The sequence below is a fragment of the Perognathus longimembris genome, chromosome 13 (genome assembly GCF_023159225.1).
Source record: "Perognathus longimembris pacificus isolate PPM17 chromosome 13, ASM2315922v1, whole genome shotgun sequence".
Classification (NCBI taxonomy): domain Eukaryota; kingdom Metazoa; phylum Chordata; class Mammalia; order Rodentia; family Heteromyidae; genus Perognathus; species Perognathus longimembris.
In genome coordinates, this window is record NC_063173.1 from 58,086,704 (window position 1) to 58,104,643 (window position 17,940).

Below are 17,940 nucleotides of genomic sequence, written 5' to 3' on the forward strand. Positions count from 1 at the left end.
TTTTGAACTGCAATCCTGAGGTCTCAGCCTCCTGAGTAGCAATTGCAGAGGTGCGCCACCAATGCCAAGCTCCTATGGGCATTTCTTTTTTTTGTCACTTGGGCTTGAACTGTGGGCCTGGGCGCTGTCCCTGAGCTCTTCAGCTCAAGGCTGGCGCTCTACCACGTGAGCCACAGCGCCGCTTCCGGGCTTCTGGTGGTTCATTGGAGATAGGAGTCTCACGAACTTTCCTGCCCGGGCTGGCTTTGAACCGTGATCCTCAGATCTCAGCCTCCTGAGTAGCTGGGATGCCAGGCGTGGGCCTGTGAGCTCGCGTGGGCGTTTTTGAAGTGTCACCGGCGCCCTGTCACCGGCCTTGCCCTGGAGCGGGGAAGGGCACGCAGCCAGGCGTCCGCCCGTCCCGCCTCTCCTGAGAGCACGGGCGGCTCTGGCAGGGCCGGTGACAGCGGAGGCTGGGCTGGGGGCCCCTGCGTCTCACCATGGCCTCCACAGGAGTCAGGACCCGGCCTCAGCCCCTGGACCGGTGGCTCTGGGTGGTGGGCTGGCCGCGGGGTGACCCTCCAGGGCGGAGAGAGACCTGAAGCAGGGGCCCGGGGAGGGAGGCCAGGCGGAGGTGGGGATCCTGGAGGCCTCCCGTGAGGCGTAACCAAACCCTCCTGAGCTGCGTTTGTGGTCCTGACCCTTGGCCCGATCCTCCCCCTCTCCCCACTTCTCCCTGCCCCCCCCGCCCCCTCCCCGGCCCCTTTACATAAGGCCCGCGCAGGCTGCGCCTCGGCCGTGGCCATGGCCTTCACAGACCTGCTGGACGCCCTGGGCGGCGTGGGCTGCTTCCAGCTCGTCTACACCGCCCTGCTGCTGCTGCCCTGCGCCCTGCTGGCCTGCCACACCTTCCTGCAGAACTTCACCGCCGCGGCGCCCCCCCACCACTGCCAGCGCCCCCCCAACCGCACGGAGGCCGCCACCAACGCCTCGGCGGCCTGGCTGAGGGTCACCGTCCCCCTGGACCGGCACGGGGTCCCCGCGCCCTGTGAGCGCTTCAGGGAGCCTCAGTGGGCCCTGCTGAGCCCCAACACCTCTGTGCGGGGGGCGGCCACGGAGCCCTGCGAGGATGGCTGGGTCTTCGACCGCAGCGTTTTCCCGTCCACCATCGTGATGGAGGTGAGGGGGGCCCGGCGGCGGCGGCGGGGGCGGCCCGCGGCCCCGGCTCAGGGTCCCCTGTTCCCTTGCAGTGGGAGCTGGTGTGCGAGGCCCGCGCCCTCCCCGACCTGGCGCAGTCCGTCTACATGGCCGGAGTGCTGGTGGGGGCCGCCGTCTTTGGCAGCCTGGCAGACAGGTGAGCCTTTGGGGGTGGAGGGTCCCCGACACAGAGCAGGGGCCAGAAAGCCCGAGGCCACAGCCTCACCTTGCCTTTTACTTGTCTTTTGACTGTCGTGGGTTTGAAGTCAGGGCCTGGGCTCCGTCCCTGAGCTCTTTCCACTCGAGGCTGGCGCTCTACCACTTGAGCCACAGCGCCACTTTGGTTTTCTGGTGGTGAATGGAAGATAAGAATCTCATAGGCAGGGCTGGGATATGGCCTACTGGCAAGAGTGCCTGCCTTGTATACATGAGGCCCTGGGTTCGATTCCCCAGCACCACATATACAGAAAACAGCCAGAAGTGGCGCTGTGGCTCAAGTGGCAGAGTGCTAGCCTTGAGCAAAAAGAAGCCAGGGACAGTGCTCAGGCCCTGAGTTCAAGCCCCAGGACTGGCCAAAAAAAAAAAAAAAGAATCTCATAGGCTTTCCTATCCAGCCGTCCTATCCTATTCCTATCCTGTCCATGGCTCCCAGCCATGGTCCGCAGCCTCCTGAGCAGTTAGGATAACAGGCGTGAGCCACCCATGCTTGTCTTTAATGCTCCTTCATAGTAGTTTATTCCTGTTGTTTTGTTTTTGTGGTGCTGGAGTTTGAACCCAGTGCTTTTCACTTGCTAGGTGGGCGCTCTGCTCCCCGGGCCACACCTCTACTCCCCGTTACTTATTCGTGTTTTACTGGTTATTTGACATTTTGATTGGTCTGCCTGGGCTGGCTTGGAACCCCAGTCCTTAGATCTGAGTCTCCTAAGGAGCTAGGATTACAGGGGTGAGCCACCAAAGCCACGTCCACACCCAGCTTTCGGAAATGAGATAAGGTTCTTGCTAACTTTCTCCCAGGCTGGCCTGGAATTCAGACTGTCCCTACCTTCTGAGTAGCTGAGGTTTTAACTATAAACGACTGCACACAGCCCTGGAGGGTGGTTGTTCCGTTTGGTCAGCTCCGGGCACTTGAGCTCTTTTACTCAAGCCTAGCACTCTACCATGTGAGCCACAGTGCCATTTCTGGCCTTTTCTGTGACTAATTGAAGATAAGAGTCTCTCAGACTGTCCTGCCCAGACTGGCTTTGAAGGACAATCCTTAGGTCTCAACCTTCTGAGTAGCTAGGATTACAGGTGTGAGCCACGGGTGTCTGGCTTTTGTTTTGTTTCTATGCCAGTATTAGAGCTTGAATTAAAGGCCTGGGCTCTGTCCTTTACCTAGCTTTTTTTTTTATCTCAAGGCTAGCACTGTATTGCTTGAGCCACCTCTTTATTTCTAGCTTTTTGGTGGCTAATTAGAGATAAGAACCTCACAAACTTTCTTATCCAGGCTGTCTTTGAACTGTGATCCTAAAATCTAGCCTCTTGAGTAGCTAGGATTACAGGCATGAGCTACTATTGTTTGTTTTGGGTTTTTTTTTTTTTGCCAGTCCTGGGGTTTGAACTCAGGGCCTGAGCACTGTCCCTGGCTTCTTTTTGCTCAAGGCTAGCACTCTACCTCCTGAGCCACATTTCCACATCCAGCTTTTTCTGTGTGCTGAGGAATGGAACCCAGGGCTTCATGCATGCTAGGCAAGCACTCTAGGGGCTGGGGATATGGCCTAGTGGCAAGAGTGTTTGCCTCCTATACATGAGGTCTTGGGTTCGATTCCCCAGCACAACATATACAGAAAACGGCCAGAAGTGGCGCTGTGGCTCAAGTGGTAGAGTGCTAGCCTTGAGCAAAAAGAAGCCAGGGACAGTGCTCAGGCCCTGAGTCCAAGGCCCAGGACTGGCCAAAAAAAAACAAAAAACAAAAAAACAAACTAGGCAAGCACTCTACCACTAAGCCACATTCCCAGCCCCGCTCCCCCGCCATTTTTATGCAATTCCTGGCACATCTTACCTATGGTCCAGCCCTGGACTTTGTCTCCACTTTGGAGACCTCTTGGATTCCTGTGTGTATGTGTGTGTGTGTGTGTGTGTGTGTGTGTGTGTGTGCGTGTGTGTATACCAGTCCTGGGGCTTGAACTCAGGGCCAGGACACTGTGAGCTTCTTCTGCTCAAGGCTAGCACTGTACCATTTCAACCTCTACTTCTGACTTTTCTGGTAATTTACTAGAGGTAAGAATCTCACGGATTTCCCTGCCCAGGCTGGCTTCACACTGCCTCCCTCAGAGCTGGGCCTCCTGAGTGGCTGGCATCGAGGACCGTGGGGGAGAGCCACCGGCCCCCAGGACCCTCCCGATTCCCAGCGTCCACACTGCATCTCAGGTGTGGAAGGGCCGCACGTTACCACAGCCGCCCCTCCCCCCACGGCCGGCCCACCCAGCCTGGCGATGGCTCCACCCTGCCTTCCCTCATCTCCCTCCTCCCCCCTCTCTTCTGCCCTCTCCCCTCTCCCTCTGTTCAGGTAGAGGGGGCCTGCTGGACCCCGGACCCCCCTTCCCCGAGCATAGACAGCTCTGTTTCCCATCTCAGGCCCCTCACGGGGAGGCTGTCAAGTCCCTTGTCCCATGGGACACGCCTTCCTCACCAAGAAAGGCAGGTATGTCTTGGGATGTGTGATAAGGACCCCCCCGCCCCCCCTTCTTGATCTGCGCTCTCTGCCTCTGAGCCCTCATGTGCAATGGAGCAGTGCCACAGCCAGTGCTGTAACCCCGCTTCCTCGGCCCGGGCCCTTCGTACCCCCTGAGCAGGGATCAGTCCCCTGGCAGAGTCGATCCCGGGTCCCTCGTCTGCACCCTGGAGGGCCCCGCCTCCGCTAGTTCTGGGCTGAGGCCCCTTCCACCCAGGACAGGTGCCGATTCCCCTCTCTCCACCTGCTACCCCCTCCGCTGGGTCTTCGTAGAATCTCTGCCTGTATGTGACCAGGAGCCAGGCTCCCCCCTCCCCCCTCCCTCCCTCCCCCCTCCCTCCCTCCCTCCCTTCCTCTTTCTTTCTCTGCCTCTCTCAATTTTGGGGTCCAGATGTCCATACTGGATCTTGGACTCAGGAGCTGTCCCTTAGCTTTTTGGTTTTGCTCCAAGCTGGTGCTCTACCACTTGAGCCACAGTTCCATTCCTGGCTCTTGGGTGCTTATTAGAGACAAGAGTCTCTTGGACTTTCCTGTCTGCGCTGGCTTGGAGCCTCCCACGGGGCTAAGCTTCGAGGTGTCACCCACCAGGGCCTGGGGCAAATCCCCTTCCTCTGCAGTTTCCTCCCTGACGAGCCTCAGAGCCCGAGCCTCGACCTGGGAAGGAGGGGTCGGGCGCCCAGCTCTCCCTTCGCGGCCCTGATGCCCCTGCGTGAGCGAGGAGATGGCAGCTCACGCCCAGAACCCTAACGCTGCGCTTGTTCTCCGGGTTCTCCGGGTTCAGGCTGGGCCGCAAGGCCCCCCTCATCTGGTCATACCTGCAGCTGGCCGTTTCGGGGGCCGCCACGGCGTACGTGGACTCCTTCAGCGCTTACTGCGTCTCTCGATTCCTCATGGGCATGACCTTCTCCGGCATCATCCTCAACTCCCTCTCCCTGGGTGAGTGCACCCCGGCTGGGCTCTGAGGGCCTGGGCCTGGGGGGCCCCATGTGGCCCATCCTATTTCATGTTGTTGGGATTCTCATCTAGGATCTCAGTGGACGCTCGGGGGTCTGGACCCAGGAGAACCCCGTTCTCAGGTCATAGCCCCGGCGGGCTTTCCCTCCTGTGGGTTTTAGTTTCCTAATCTGTGAACGGAGAAGATGTGGTTGACTTAACTTGTGAGGCAGGGAACAATGAGCGCGCGCTCAGGGGAGTCACAGAGGTGAGCCCTGACGGCGCCCCGGGTCGCTCGGCTCTAAGCTGGGTGGGCTGCAGCTACGCTGTCGAGGCTGCTGGGCTCTTGGGGCCGAGTCGGCCCTCTCTCTAGCTAGCAGGTCTCACGAGGTCCTGGGAGAAAGCGTTGTGGGGGTCACAGAAAGCCCACCCTGGACACAAGCCTGCCCACCACCCGTGCTTCATCTAAGCTACTTATCAGCTTGCTCCTGGGGCCAGCACCAGGTTGAGAAACAGCCGCCACCCCCAGCCACCCAAACCAAAAACCCAGTGAGGCAGCGTGGCTCACGCCTGTACGACTTGCTGCTCAGGAAGCTGAGGTCCCAGGATCCTATTTGCAGTCAGCCCAGGTAGTAAAGTAGATGCGACTCTTACCTCTATTTCACCACCAAAAACCTGGAGGTGGAGCTGTGGCTCAAGTGGTAGAGCACCGGCCTTGAGCAAGGCCCTGAGTTCAAGCCACAGGACTAGCACACATACACAAAGAGAGTAGTCAGTGCCACAGTGGGAACGTCAGCTGCCACTGGGGGGGTAAAAATGACAACGGCTAGGTACAAGGGAGCAGTCTGCAAGTTTTTGTTTGTTGCTTGTGCTTGCTGATCCTGGAGCTTGAACTGAAGGCCTGGGCACTGTCCCCGAGTTTTTTTGCTCAAGGCTAGAACTTTATCACTTGAGTCACAGCGCCACTTCTGACTTTTTTGGAGATAAGTGGCTCATGACCCTTTTTTTTTTCCTGGTCTACCTTCAAGCCTTAATCCTCAGCCTCCTGCGTAGCTAGGACTACATGCGTGAGCCACTTTAAAGAGTGTGGCTTTGGCTGGGAATAGGGCCTCGTGGTAAAGTGCTTGCCTCATATACATGAAGCCCTGGGTTCAATTCCTCAGCACCACATATATAGAAAAAGGCCGGAAGTGGCGCTGTGGCTCAAGAGGTAGAGTGCTAACTTTGAGCAAAAAGAAGCCAGGGACAGTGCTCAGACCCTGAGTCCAGGCCCAGGACTGGCAACAAAAACAAAACAAATAAACAAAGAGTGTGGTTTTTTAGCTCTGAATGAGACAGGAGGCACTAGAGGATTCTGAGCTGTGTGGAGACCTGCTTTAGACCTGAACGATCACTCTGGTCATTGTTAGATGATGATACCAGACCAGGAGCAGAAAGGCCAGGTAAGAGGCCACTGCTGTCTCAGAGAGAGCAGGTGCTAAACCTGACCAGCAGGTGGCAGCAGAGTAGACACAGATGGGGCGAAATTGTGCAGGCAGAAACCAGGGGACTTGCTGGTGGATGGCACTCGTGCTCATTGCCACTAATTTGTCATGGCTTTCTTGTACAGGTGTGTCCTAACTTATTTAACCAGCCTGCTGTGGGTGGATGTTTAAGGGGTTACAGGCTGTGCTATTTTTTTTTTTTTATTTTTTTTTGCCAGTCCTGGAGCTTGGACTCAGGGCCTGGGCACTGTCCCTGGCTTCTTTTTGCTCAAGGCTAGCACTCTGCCACTTGAGCCACAGCGCCCCTTCTGGCCGTTTTCTGTATATGTGGTGCTGGGGAATCGAACCCAGGGCTTCATATATACGAGGCAAGCGCTCTTGCCACTAGGCCATATCCCCAGCCCAAGGCTGTGCTATTTTTAAGGATTCGCATTTTTGTCTTTGTGTGTGGTTGAGAATATTTTATTTCCTTTTCTACTGATCCTTCCCATCCTTTGAATTTTTTTGTTTTTGGCCTGTCCTGGGGTCTGAACTCTGGGGCTGGTCGCTGTCCCTGAGCTTTTGTGCTCAAGGCTGCTGCTCTACCACTTGAACCACAGCTGGCTTTTTGTGGTTAATTGGATAAAAGTCTCATGGACTTCCCTGCCCAGGCTGGCTTTGAACTATGATCCTCAGATCTCAGCCTCCTCCTGAGTAGCTAGGATTACAGGTGTTAGCCACTGACACTTTTTTTTTTGCTAGTCCTGGGGCTTGAACTCAGGGCCTGGGCACTGTCCCTGAATTTCTTTTGTTCAAGGCTAGCGCTCTACCACTTGAGCCACAGCGCCACTTCTGGCCTTTTCTGTTTATGTGGTGCTGAGGAATGGAACCCAGGGCTTCATACACGCTAGGCAAGCCCTCCACCACTATGCCACCTTCCCCCCAGTATCTTATTTCTTAAGTTACAAATATTTTCCTTTTTATTTTCTCCTTCCTCTTCCTCCTCTGTCTGCCGCCCCTCTACTCACCCTATGGATTTGCTTATGATGTTTTTCTTCACATTTCTCATTTTTATGAGTTCAAACTCGTTAAACTTTCATTTGATTACTTCTTGTAAGGTTCGCCGGAAAGGAAACCCACCACATGGTTCAGGCAGAGAAGCATTTATGGGGCAGAGCAAACTGCAAGCCCACACGGGATAGAGGCGTGGGGAGACAGAGGGGAAGGAAGCAGAGAAAAAGAAAAGGAGCAAGCAAGAGAGTAAGAGAGAAAAGGGAAGAACACAGGGACCGTGCTGAGCCGGATTATATAGGGAAAGGCGGGAGATATGGCCAGGGGGGTTGGACGTGACCCCAGAGGAGGAGGAGGCGACTTCCAGGTGTGCCAGTTACCTAAGTAACAAGAGTATGGGGTGCAGACTTAAACAGGTGGGGGGGCATCTGCATGGAGCCCTGGGGGGGGGGACCTTACACTTCCGGCTTTACATTTTCCTACTTCTAGTGCAGCCTTTCCCTATGCTAAGATTCAGTACCCATGACTTAAGCTTCTGTCACTGCTTTGGTTCTGGTGAGTTCTTTGGCCCCTCCCCCCCAGGTATGCGGAGTGAGGTAAGGGTGCTGTGTCAGTCTTGGGATGGGTTTAAGGGGCCCCCACGGTGACAAAGGGCTGGGGTGATTAAGCCACCACCTGGAAGACGTGTCCCTCTGAGCGCGCTTGCGTTTCCCCCGCAGTGGTGGAGTGGATGCCCACGCGGGGCCGGACCGTGGCGGGCATCTTGCTGGGCTACTCCTTCACCGTGGGCCAGCTCATCCTGGCGGGCGTGGCCTACCTGATCCGCCCCTGGCGGTGGCTGCAGTTGGCGGTCTCCGCTCCTTTCGTGGTCTTTTTCCTCTGCTCTTGGTATGTGGAGCCACGTGGGAGGTTGAAGGGTGCGTCCCTCGTGAGGTGCCTGGAACTTGCTGCACTTGGAGAGGGCACACCGGCTCTCCAGAACTCACGGACGGAGCCAAGGAAGCTTTGGCAAACCTTTCCCGTGAGCCAGGGGCTCCGGAACATGCCCAGTGATCTTTGCCTCCATCAAATCCTGGGCGCCTTGCAATAACCCCGAGGTGCTTAGTGTAAGGCAACCGAGGCACAGCCGAGAGTACGCCTGGGATTCATTGGAGACCCACAGCCACAGATGAGGCACAATCAGTGCTGGGCATGGTCTTGTCTCTGTGTGATGTTACAAAAACAAATAAATAAAAGTTAAAGGAAGAAACAAGAGGGAAGAAGGCAGGGAGAGAGGGAGGGAGGGAAGGAGGGAGGGAGGCAAGGTGCTGGTACTGAAGCTTAAACTCATGGCCTCATGCTCTAGCTTGGATCTTGGTGTGGGAACACAGCTCCACCGCTGGCTTTTCGCTGAGTAATCGGGGATGAGAACCTCGGGGATTTTTCTGCCCAGGCTGTCTTTGAACTATGATCCTCAAGACCGGGTTTGGAGCAGGGGTGGAGCCCCCTCGGCCCTGGGCCTTCTTTCTCCTCTGTCTGTCCCAGGTGGCTTCCGGAGTCTTCCCGGTGGCTCCTTCTTCGGGGCAGGTCCCAGCAGGCCCTGCGGAACTTGCGGAAGGTGGCGGCGATGAATGGCCGACGGGAGGAAGGGGACCGGCTGACCGCGGAGGCAAGTGGAGGGGCAGAGGAGGCTGGGGATGAACTCCCGCCTCCCCGCCAGCCCCCAGTCATACTGGGCTCTAGTTGTTTCTCAAGACTCATCTGCCATCCAGGGAGAGAGTCTGGGAAAGCATAAGGCAGGGGGCTCGGGGCAGATGCTGTGTAAACCCCGAAGGACTGCGTGACCTGGGACAGATGACTGAGATGTTGTGTTCATTCATTCATTCATTCATTCATTCATTCATTCATGTAATTAGGAAATAATCTCATCCACATTGATACTCTGTCAAAATGTGGATAAAAATGAAACATTTTAAATAGTACTTATAAAGTGAAAGTATTGGAAAGCCAGTGACAAAGTCATTCATTATAAGTACCAGTTATTGGGCTGGGGATATGGCCTAGTGGCAAGAGTGCTCGCCTCCCATACCTGAAGCCTTGGGTTCGATTCCTCAGCACCACATCTAGAGAAAAAGCCGGGAGTGGCGCTGTGGCTCAAGTGGCAGAGTGCTAGCCTTGAGCAAAAAGCTGCCAGGGACAGTGCTCAGGCCCTGAGTCCAAGGCCCAGGACTGGCAAAATAAATAAATAAATAAATAAGTACCAGTTATTATCAGATAACTACTACTTACTATGCATACGTGAGACAGAAGAGACAGACCTGCTCTCCCTGGGCCCCGGGCAGGAGCTAGACACTATCGAGCATTGTTAAATACTAGCGAGTACTCTTTAATGCTATTAGAATTGTTAGTTCCATGATGTGTTTTCATGAAAACTTTACTGTAAAGAGCCTTTTAATGCTTTCTATGACTGGCTAAAACAGTAAAAAAAAAAAAAATTAAAAATGTGCTGTCCCCAGAGCCAGTGTCTCTCATAGCTACTCAGAAGACACAGATCTGATTCAAAGCTGGCCTGGTCAGAAAAGTCTATAAGCCTCTTATCTCCAATTAACCCCCCCCCCCAAAAAAAAAAGTCAGAAGTGGAGCTGTGGCTCTAGTGGTGTAGTGTCAGCCTTGAGTGAAAAAGCCAAGCAGCAGTGTAACAAGCCCTGAGTTCAAGCCCCAGTACCAGCACACACGCACACACAAAACAATAAACAAAAACTTGCTGCTTGACAGGCCCTTCCCTTGTGCCTGGCAGCCTTGGGCAGAGAACACTGGCAACCAAGCAGCTCCTCTATTGGGAACAGACCAGATTCACCATGCCAGCCAGCCTGGCTGTTTGGGACACTTTGCCCACCCCTGCCTTGGAAAGTAGCCCTCTCAGCACACTAAGCCTCATACCAGGTGGCCCTGCTGCCATTTCTACCCAGGCTAAAGGGAGAGCATTTGCCCTGGAAGCCCAGAAGAAGGCTTGTTTGTTTGCCAGTCCTGGGGCTTGAACTCAGGGCCTGAGCACTGTCCCTGGCTTCTTTTTGCTCAAGGCTAGCACTCTACCACTTGAGCCACAGCGCCACTTCGGCTTTTTTCTGTATATGTGGTGCTGGGGAATCGAACCCAGGGCTTCGTGTATACAAGGCGAGCACTCTTGCCACTAGGCCATATTCCCAGCCCCCCAGAAGAAGGCTTGTGATTGGTTTACATCACAGTCCTTTGTTTGCATTGTGCCATGATCGGCACAAGCCCTCATTCTGGGCATAGAAGCAGACTGTTCAGTTCCTTTGAGAATTAGCCAAGATCCTTTCATGCCGCCCACTTGTGTGGGGACATTAGGCACAGTAAAAGCTTCTTCTGAGTGTTCTTTTATTATGTGTGAGTGCCTGTATTGGGACTTGAACTCAAGAGTCTCTTGCCCTCCTTTGGCTTCTTTGCTTGAGGCTGGATCTCTACCACTTGAGCCATACCTCTGCATCCAGACGTTTTGCTAGTTAATGGGAGATAAGAGTTTCACAAACTTTTCTACTTAGGCTGGCTTTGAACTGCAATCCTCAGATTTCAGCCCCCCCCCCCAGTAGCTAGGATGGCAGGCAGGAACCACCATTTCCCAGCTCCTACTTTTGATTTTTATCATTAGCAGAGAGAAGTGGTAACTCGAGAGGTGGTAGAAGGTGCAGGGCGTGACCGCAGCAGTAGAGGTGGCAGGGACAGTGGTAGAGGTGGCAGTCAGTACATTAAGTAGGAAACCTGAAGAAGCAAGGAAAATGACAGGAGATGAGAGCAGTGGCACACAAGATGACAGGGCTGGCAAAGTACTGAGAAGGTGAGGGGTTAGCAGAGAGCGCAGACTACTGAGCCCTAAGACTGGAAGGAGCCAAAGTCAGGGGTCTGTGGGTCCTGGTTGCAGGAGGAGTTCTAGAGGGCCAAGTACTCAGAGCCAATAGTCTGCTATACTCAAGGCTCAAGAACTTTAACTCTAGCCACCGTCAAGGTCCGATGGTCCCGACACACTAAGCCTAAAAGCTGTAACAGCAGCAACTGTGGGAACGAGGATCCTAACACTTAAGACCGAATCAGGAACCAGAACATGGCAGGTGCCGTCTGCAGCTGCTGCTGGAAGCCGCCTTGTGCCCATCTGCTGGTGGGTAAAGCATGGCGACTCCAACCTGCATGCCTAGAGCCATGAGTTACCAGCTTCTAAAGCCTGGTGCACCAGGCTTGTAGGCTCAAGGCACGGGACTGGAAGCATCTGGGTCTGCCAGTAGAGCCCCAAGGCCTCTTGCACCCAAGGGCCCAGGGCCGGCTACCACTAGAAGAGCTAATTCTCACCCATTCACAACTTCTGTCCGGGTACAGCAAAAGGAGCCAGGCAGCTGATGCAATACTGCTTATGTAGCCCCATGCAAGGTGCTATACTAAGGCCCTGACATACACACAAAATCTCACCAAATGTCTTATTTTTGCCAGTGAGGAATTAAAGTGAGGGTGAGTCAGGTGATTTGTCTAAGAACACAGTGAGGCATGGCAGGTTCACACAGAAGCCTGTGTGTGTGTGTGTGTGTGTGTGTGCGCGTGTGTGCATGCACACTGGTCCTGGGCCTTGAACTCAGGGCCTGAATGCTGTTTCTGAGGAGCTTTTTTTTTTTAAAATATATTTTTGTTTCTGTTGTTGCGTTACTTAAGGCTAGTGCTGGGCTGGGGATATGGCCTAGTGGCAAGAGTGCTTGCCTCCCATACATGAAGCCCTGGGTTCAATTCCCTAGCACCACATATACAGAAAACGGGCAAAAGTGGCGCCGTGGCTCAAGTGGCAGAGTGCTAGCTTTGAGCAAAAGGAAGCCAGGGACAGTGCTCAGGCCCTGAGTCCAAGCCCCAGGACTGGCAAAATAAATAAAAATAAAATGAAAATAAATTTAAAAAAAGAAAAGGCTAGTGCTCTGCCACTTGAGCCAAAGCTCCACTTCTAGCTTTTGCTGGCTTTGAACCGTGATCCTCAGACCTCAGCCTTAGTGCCACTTACAGTTTTCTAGTGGTTTAATTGGAAATGAGAGTCTCATGGACTTTCTTGCCCATGCTGGCTTCAAACCATGATCCTTAGAGCTCAGCCTCCTGAGTAGCTAGGATTACAGGCCTGAGCCAGTGGTGCCTGGCTTTCAGATCTATTTTTTTTTTCCAATCCTGGGTCTTAAACTCAGGGCCTGAGCACTGTCCCTGGCTTCCTTTTGCTCCAGGCTAGCACTCTGCCACTTGAGTCACAGTGCCACTTCTGGCTTTTTCCATATATGTGGTGCTGAGGAATCGAACCCGGAGCTTCATGTATACGAGGCGAGCACTCTACACTAGGCCACATTCCCAGCCCTCAGACCTATTTTTTTTTTTTTTTTTGGCCAGTCCTGGGGCTTGGACTCAGGGCCTGAGCACTGTCCCTGGCTTCTTTTTGCTCAAGGCTAGCACTCTGCCACTTGAGCCACAGCGCCACTTCTGGCTGTTTTCTGTATATGTGGTGCTGGGGAATCGAACCCAGGGCCTCATGTATATGAGGCAGGCACTCTTGCCACTAGGCCATATCCCCAGCCCCTCAGACCTATTTTTAATCACTGGCACTATCTCAGTGTACACTAGGAATGGGGTGAGGGTCCCTGCACACGCACAGAATCTCAGGAGTGTAAGAGCAGGTGTTGGAGCCCGTGGGGAATCTCAAAGCCCTGAAAGACCAGCGGGAGCTATCTGTCCCACAGGAGACCAGAGCCGGCCATCTTACTAGAAGGTCCACACTGGGGCCCTCATCTCCGCAGATGAAGATGCTCCTACAGCCACATGGGGCCCAGGTGCTCTGCTCTCCCTGATCAGATATTTCTCACCCAGGTGGTGAGCTCCTACATCCACAGTGAGTTTGCAAATGTGCGCACCTCCAGCTCCATCTTGGATCTCTTCCGAACGCCGGCCATCCGTAAGGTCACGTGCTGTCTCATGATGGTGTGGTAAGCGACGGCTCATGCCCAAGTCATTCTGACATGTGTGCTGGTGCTGGAGCTTAATCTCAGGGCCTGGGTGCTAGCTAGCCCTTGGCTTTTGTGCTCAAGGCTGGCACTCTACCACTTGAGCCACAGTTCCACTTCTGGCTCTTTGCTGGTTCATCGAACGTAAGACTCGTATACTTTTCTGTCTGAGCTGGCTTTGCACCTCTATCTTCAGATCTCAGCCTCCTGAGCAGCTAGGATTACAGGTGTGAGCCACCAGCCTGGTCCCCTAAGTCTTTTTTTTTTTTTTTTTTTTTTGCCAGTCCTGGGGCTTGGACTCAGGGCCTGAGCACTGTCCCTGGCTTCTTCCCGCTCAAGGCTAGCACTCTGCCACTTGAGCCACAGCGCCGCTTCTGGCCGTTTTCCATATATGTGGTGCTGGGGAATCAAACCGAGAGCTTCATGTGTAGGAGGCAAGCACTCTTGCCACTAGGCCATATTCCCAGCCCTCCTCTAAGTCTTTTTTTTTTTTGCCAGTCCTGGGGCTTGGACTCAGGGCCTGAGCACTGTCCCTGGCTTCTTCCCGCTCAAGGCTAGCACTCTGCCACTTGAGCCACAGCACCGCTTCTGGCCGTTTTCTGTATATGTGGTGCTGGGGAATCGAACCTAGGGCCTCGTGTATCCGAGGCAGGCACTCTTGCCACTAGGCTATATCCCCAGCCCTCCCCTAAGTCTTTGACCAGAGCCGGGGACATGCTTTCTGCTCTCCTGGCCCTGAAATGCTCCTGATACGATGTGAACCCGGCACAGTGCCTGGCCCGGTGCTGGGATGGGGTGGTAGATGCCTCACTGTGTGGGCTCAGTAGCCCACGGGTGGGCAGAAGGCCTCACCCAAGGAATTCAGGAGCAGGACGCCTATTGAGTCATCTGAGCAGCTTCTCCAGAACGCACTGTCTCACTTTGTGTGTCCCTGGGGATCCTCAGGGGATTCTGGGAAGATAGGAAATGACAGCCATTCGATGGGACTTAAGGAGTATCCCAACAGCAGCGCTCCCAGTGGAGACTTCACACAGCACGTCGGGGTTAGGCGGGTTTTTTAAATGGCATATTAATTCTGCCTCATGAGCAGAAAGAAACCCCTAACAGGTACATAGACGTGAAAATGCAATGTAGATAACAAGACATAGGTAAAGCTGGGCACTGGTGGCTCACACCTGTAATCCTAGCTACTCGGGAGGCTGAGATCTGAGGATCGCAGTTCAAAACCAGTCTGGGCAAGAAAGTCTGTGAGACTCTTATCTCCAATGATGACCAGAAAACCAGAAGTAAAGCTGTGGCTCAAGTGGTAAAGCTCTAGCCTTGAGCTGAAAAGCTCAGGGGCAGCACCCAGGCTTAGAGTTCAAGCCTCACAAAACGGACAAGAAAGAAAATGAAGGGAGGGAGGGAGGGAGACCATGAATTCTAACTCCAAGACTTGAAATCCTTTACTTTGAGCAAGTAATGGGGCTTGAACTCAGGGCCTGGGTGCTGTCCCTTAGCCTTTATGCTCAAGGCTGATGAGCCACAGCTCCACTTCCTACTTTCTGGTCATGCCTTGAAGATAAAAGTCTGAGCCCAAGCACCACTGGCTCACACCTGTAATCCAAGCTACTCAGGAGGCTGAGATCTCAGGATCACGGTTCAAAGCTAGCCCAGACAGAAAAGTCCCTGTGAGACTCTTATCTCTAGTTAACCACTCAGAAACTGGAAGTGGCGCTGTGGCTCAAAATGGTAGAGTGCTAGTCTTGAGCACGAAGAGGCTCAGGGACAGTCCCTAGGCCCTGAGTTCAAGCCCCATGACTGACCACAAATGAAAGATTCTCATGAACTTTCTTACCTAGGCTGGCGTTGAACCCCGATCCTCAGATCTCAGCCTCCTGAGGAGCTAGAATTACAAGTGTGAGCCACTGGTGCCTGACTTCTATTTGAAGCCCTGCTTTAATTCTAGCACTGAAGGGGAGCCAATATGGAGGACTACAGACACTTCAGACCCCACAGACTGGACTTGGGAGTGGGTTCTTGGGAAGCGATGTGGAGGGAGGTCGGGAGGGGCTGCTGTGGACAGTCAGGAGAGTTTGACTCCCTGCGGGAAGGAGTCCTGTGTCCGGTGCCCCGGTCAGTGAGCCACGGGGGAAACATGACCGTCCTGCCCCCTTTCCCAGGTTTTCCAACTCGGTGGCTTACTACGGCGTGGCCATGGACCTGCAGAAGTTCGGGCTGAACATCTACCTGGTCCAGGCTCTGTTTGGCCTCATTGACATCCCCGCCATGCTGGTGGCCACCACCACCATGCTTTACGTGGGCCGCCGGGCCACCGTGGCCTCCTTCCTCTTTCTGGCTGGGCTCATGGTCATCGCCAACATGTTTGTGCCAGAAGGTGAGCTGTTGCTTTTGCAAGCAAGCCAGGATGCAAGCAAGGGTCCCCGGGGAACTGGGAGCCTCTGGGGCCACCCCCATTTCCCACAGCTCACCCTCCCTCCTTCTTCTCCTCTAGACATGCAGACCTTGCGCACTGCCCAGGCGGCCCTGGGCAAAGGCTGCCTGGCCAGCTCCTTCATCTGCATCTACCTGTTCACAGGAGAGCTGTACCCCACGGAGATCAGGTGGGAGCCCTTGGGGGACTGGGCGCCTGGGCGGAGAGCCGCTCAGCCCTCTGACCCCCAGGGCCTGCTCCTGTCCCTTCCACGCCTCCCACAGGCAGATGGGGATGGGCTTCGCCTCGGTCAACGCGCGTGTCGGGGGCCTGGCAGCACCGCTGATCACCACGCTGGGGGAGTTCAACCCAATCCTGCCGCCTATGGCCTTCGGCGCCACCTCCGTGCTGGCTGGGCTGGCCGTCACCTGCTTCCTGACGGAGACCCGCAATGTACCCCTGGCGGAGACGATCGCTGCGATGGAGAGAAGGTGCGCACCCGGGCACCGCGCAGGGCGGGGCCTCTCAGGCCGGGATTACAGAGAGGGAGCTCAGGCCTGGGGGGGATCTTTGAGGGCTGACCCAGAAAGTAAGAGCAAGTGATGCCCTCTGTTGCCTTTCTAACAAGAAGAGGCCCAGGAAGTGGAGCTGTGGCTCAATGGTTGAATGTCAATCTTGTGCGGAAAGTAAAGGGACAGTGCCCAGGCACCTGAGTTCAAGCCCCACTGAACGAATTTAATGTTTTTTGTCATTGATTTAAAGAGCTTAAGTCACATGGGAATAGGGAGTTGAATGGAGGATTCCAGTCCCCTTTCTTATCAGGGTTTTGCCTTATCTCAAATGCTTTCTCAGTGACAAAGTTGCCAGAACTTTGAAAAACAAATTCCAAAAGTGGAGCCAACTAAGAGTAAACAGGACATATAGGCAAGACAGACAAATAAGCAGATAACTGGAAATTTCCATTTGTGTTTAAACAGAGCCAAAGAGGGCCAGGACCCTTCCAAGAAAGATGCAGAAGAAAAGATAGAAGAAATTTCTCTTCAGCAGCTGGGAGCGTCTCACCTCAAGGAAACCATCTAAACTGCCAGGAAGAGCCAAGCCCTGGCTGGCAGCGGCTCAGCCAGTGCCCAGCCCTCCCGCCCGGAGTTTCTCCTGGGGATACTGGGCGAGGCTGGCACTCCACTCCACACAACGTCAGCCAAAGGACATGGCCACCGCTGAGACTCCAGACAAATGCCCAGTACTGCATTACAAATATACAGAAGACCAGAGAGGGGCTGGGAATATGGCCTAGTGGTCAAGTGCTTGCCTCCTATACAGGAAGCCCTGGGTTTGATTCCTCGGCACCACATATATAGAAAAAGCCAGAAGTGGCGCTGTGGCTTCAAGTGTACAGTGCTAGCCTTGAGCAAATGAAGCTCAGAGACAGTGCTCAGACCCTGAGTTCAAGCCCCAGGACTGGTGGGGAAAAAAAACAAAAAGACCAGAGAAACCACCTCTAAAGCAGAGAGTGTGCTCCGTCATAATAAAAATACTGTTATCCGTTCCTATCTCCACACCTGCCTTTTGTGTGCATGCGTGTGTACATGCATGCCTGTGTGTGTGTGTGTGTGTGTGTGTGTGTGTGTGTGTGTGTTGGTCCTGGGGCTTGAATTCATAGCCTGGGTTCAAGAGTCTCATGGGCTTTCCGGCCCATGCTGGCTTTGAACTTTGGTCCTCAGATCTCAGCCTCCCAAGTAGCTAGGTGTGAGCCGTCAGTGGCCAGCTTTCAAATCTTCCCTTTAAACATTTGTCTATTCTGGGGCTGGGAATATGGCCTAGTGGTAGAGTGCTCGCCTCGTATACATGAAGCTCTGGGTTCAATTCCTCAGCACTACATATATAGAAAAAAGCCAGAAGTGGTGCTGTGGCTCAAGTGGCAGAGTGCTAGCCTTGAGCAAAAAGAAGCCAGGGACAGTGCCCAGGCCCTGAGTCTACGCCCCAGGACTGGCAACAAAAACAAAACAAATAAACATTTGTCTATTCTGGTTCTACCTGAGAACCCATGTCTTTTGCAGAGTGAAGGTGACCTCTCTGCCACAGGGTTGTTCCTGAAACAGTCTCTCTCAAATAGTAAATAATCCTTCCCACCTGTGCGTGTGTGTGTGTGTGTGTGTGTGTGTGTGTGTGTGTGTGTGGGAGAGAGAGAGAGAGAGAGACGGGGTATTTTGGGGGACAGCA

The 17,940-nt window shown here is 54.2% G+C and overlaps 1 protein-coding gene across 1 annotated transcript; it reads left to right on the forward strand.

Moving 5' to 3' along the window:
* Positions 1 to 783: 783 nt before the first annotated feature.
* Positions 784 to 16,984, forward strand: LOC125361660 (solute carrier family 22 member 20-like). Its single transcript, XM_048360234.1, has 10 exons — positions 784 to 1,158; positions 1,230 to 1,333; positions 4,671 to 4,825; positions 8,016 to 8,184; positions 8,821 to 8,944; positions 13,174 to 13,289; positions 15,470 to 15,684; positions 15,802 to 15,910; positions 16,005 to 16,211; positions 16,698 to 16,984. The coding sequence occupies exons 1-10, from the start codon at positions 784 to 786 to the stop codon at positions 16,798 to 16,800; spliced, it is 1,677 nt and encodes a 558-aa protein (XP_048216191.1). The 3' UTR covers positions 16,801 to 16,984.
* The last annotated feature ends 956 nt before the right edge of the window (positions 16,985 to 17,940 follow it).

Excerpts from the sequence above, each read along its gene's own strand:
- LOC125361660 (XM_048360234.1), top strand. The coding sequence starts at position 784 with ATGGCCTTCACAGACCTGCTGGACGCCCTGGGCGGCGTGGGCTGCTTC. Across the intron at positions 4,826-8,015 it reads CCTCAACTCCCTCTCCCTGG|TGGTGGAGTGGATGCCCACG; the intron begins GTGAGTGCACCC and ends TTTCCCCCGCAG. Across the intron at positions 13,290-15,469 it reads TGCTGTCTCATGATGGTGTG|GTTTTCCAACTCGGTGGCTT; the intron begins GTAAGCGACGGC and ends CCCCTTTCCCAG.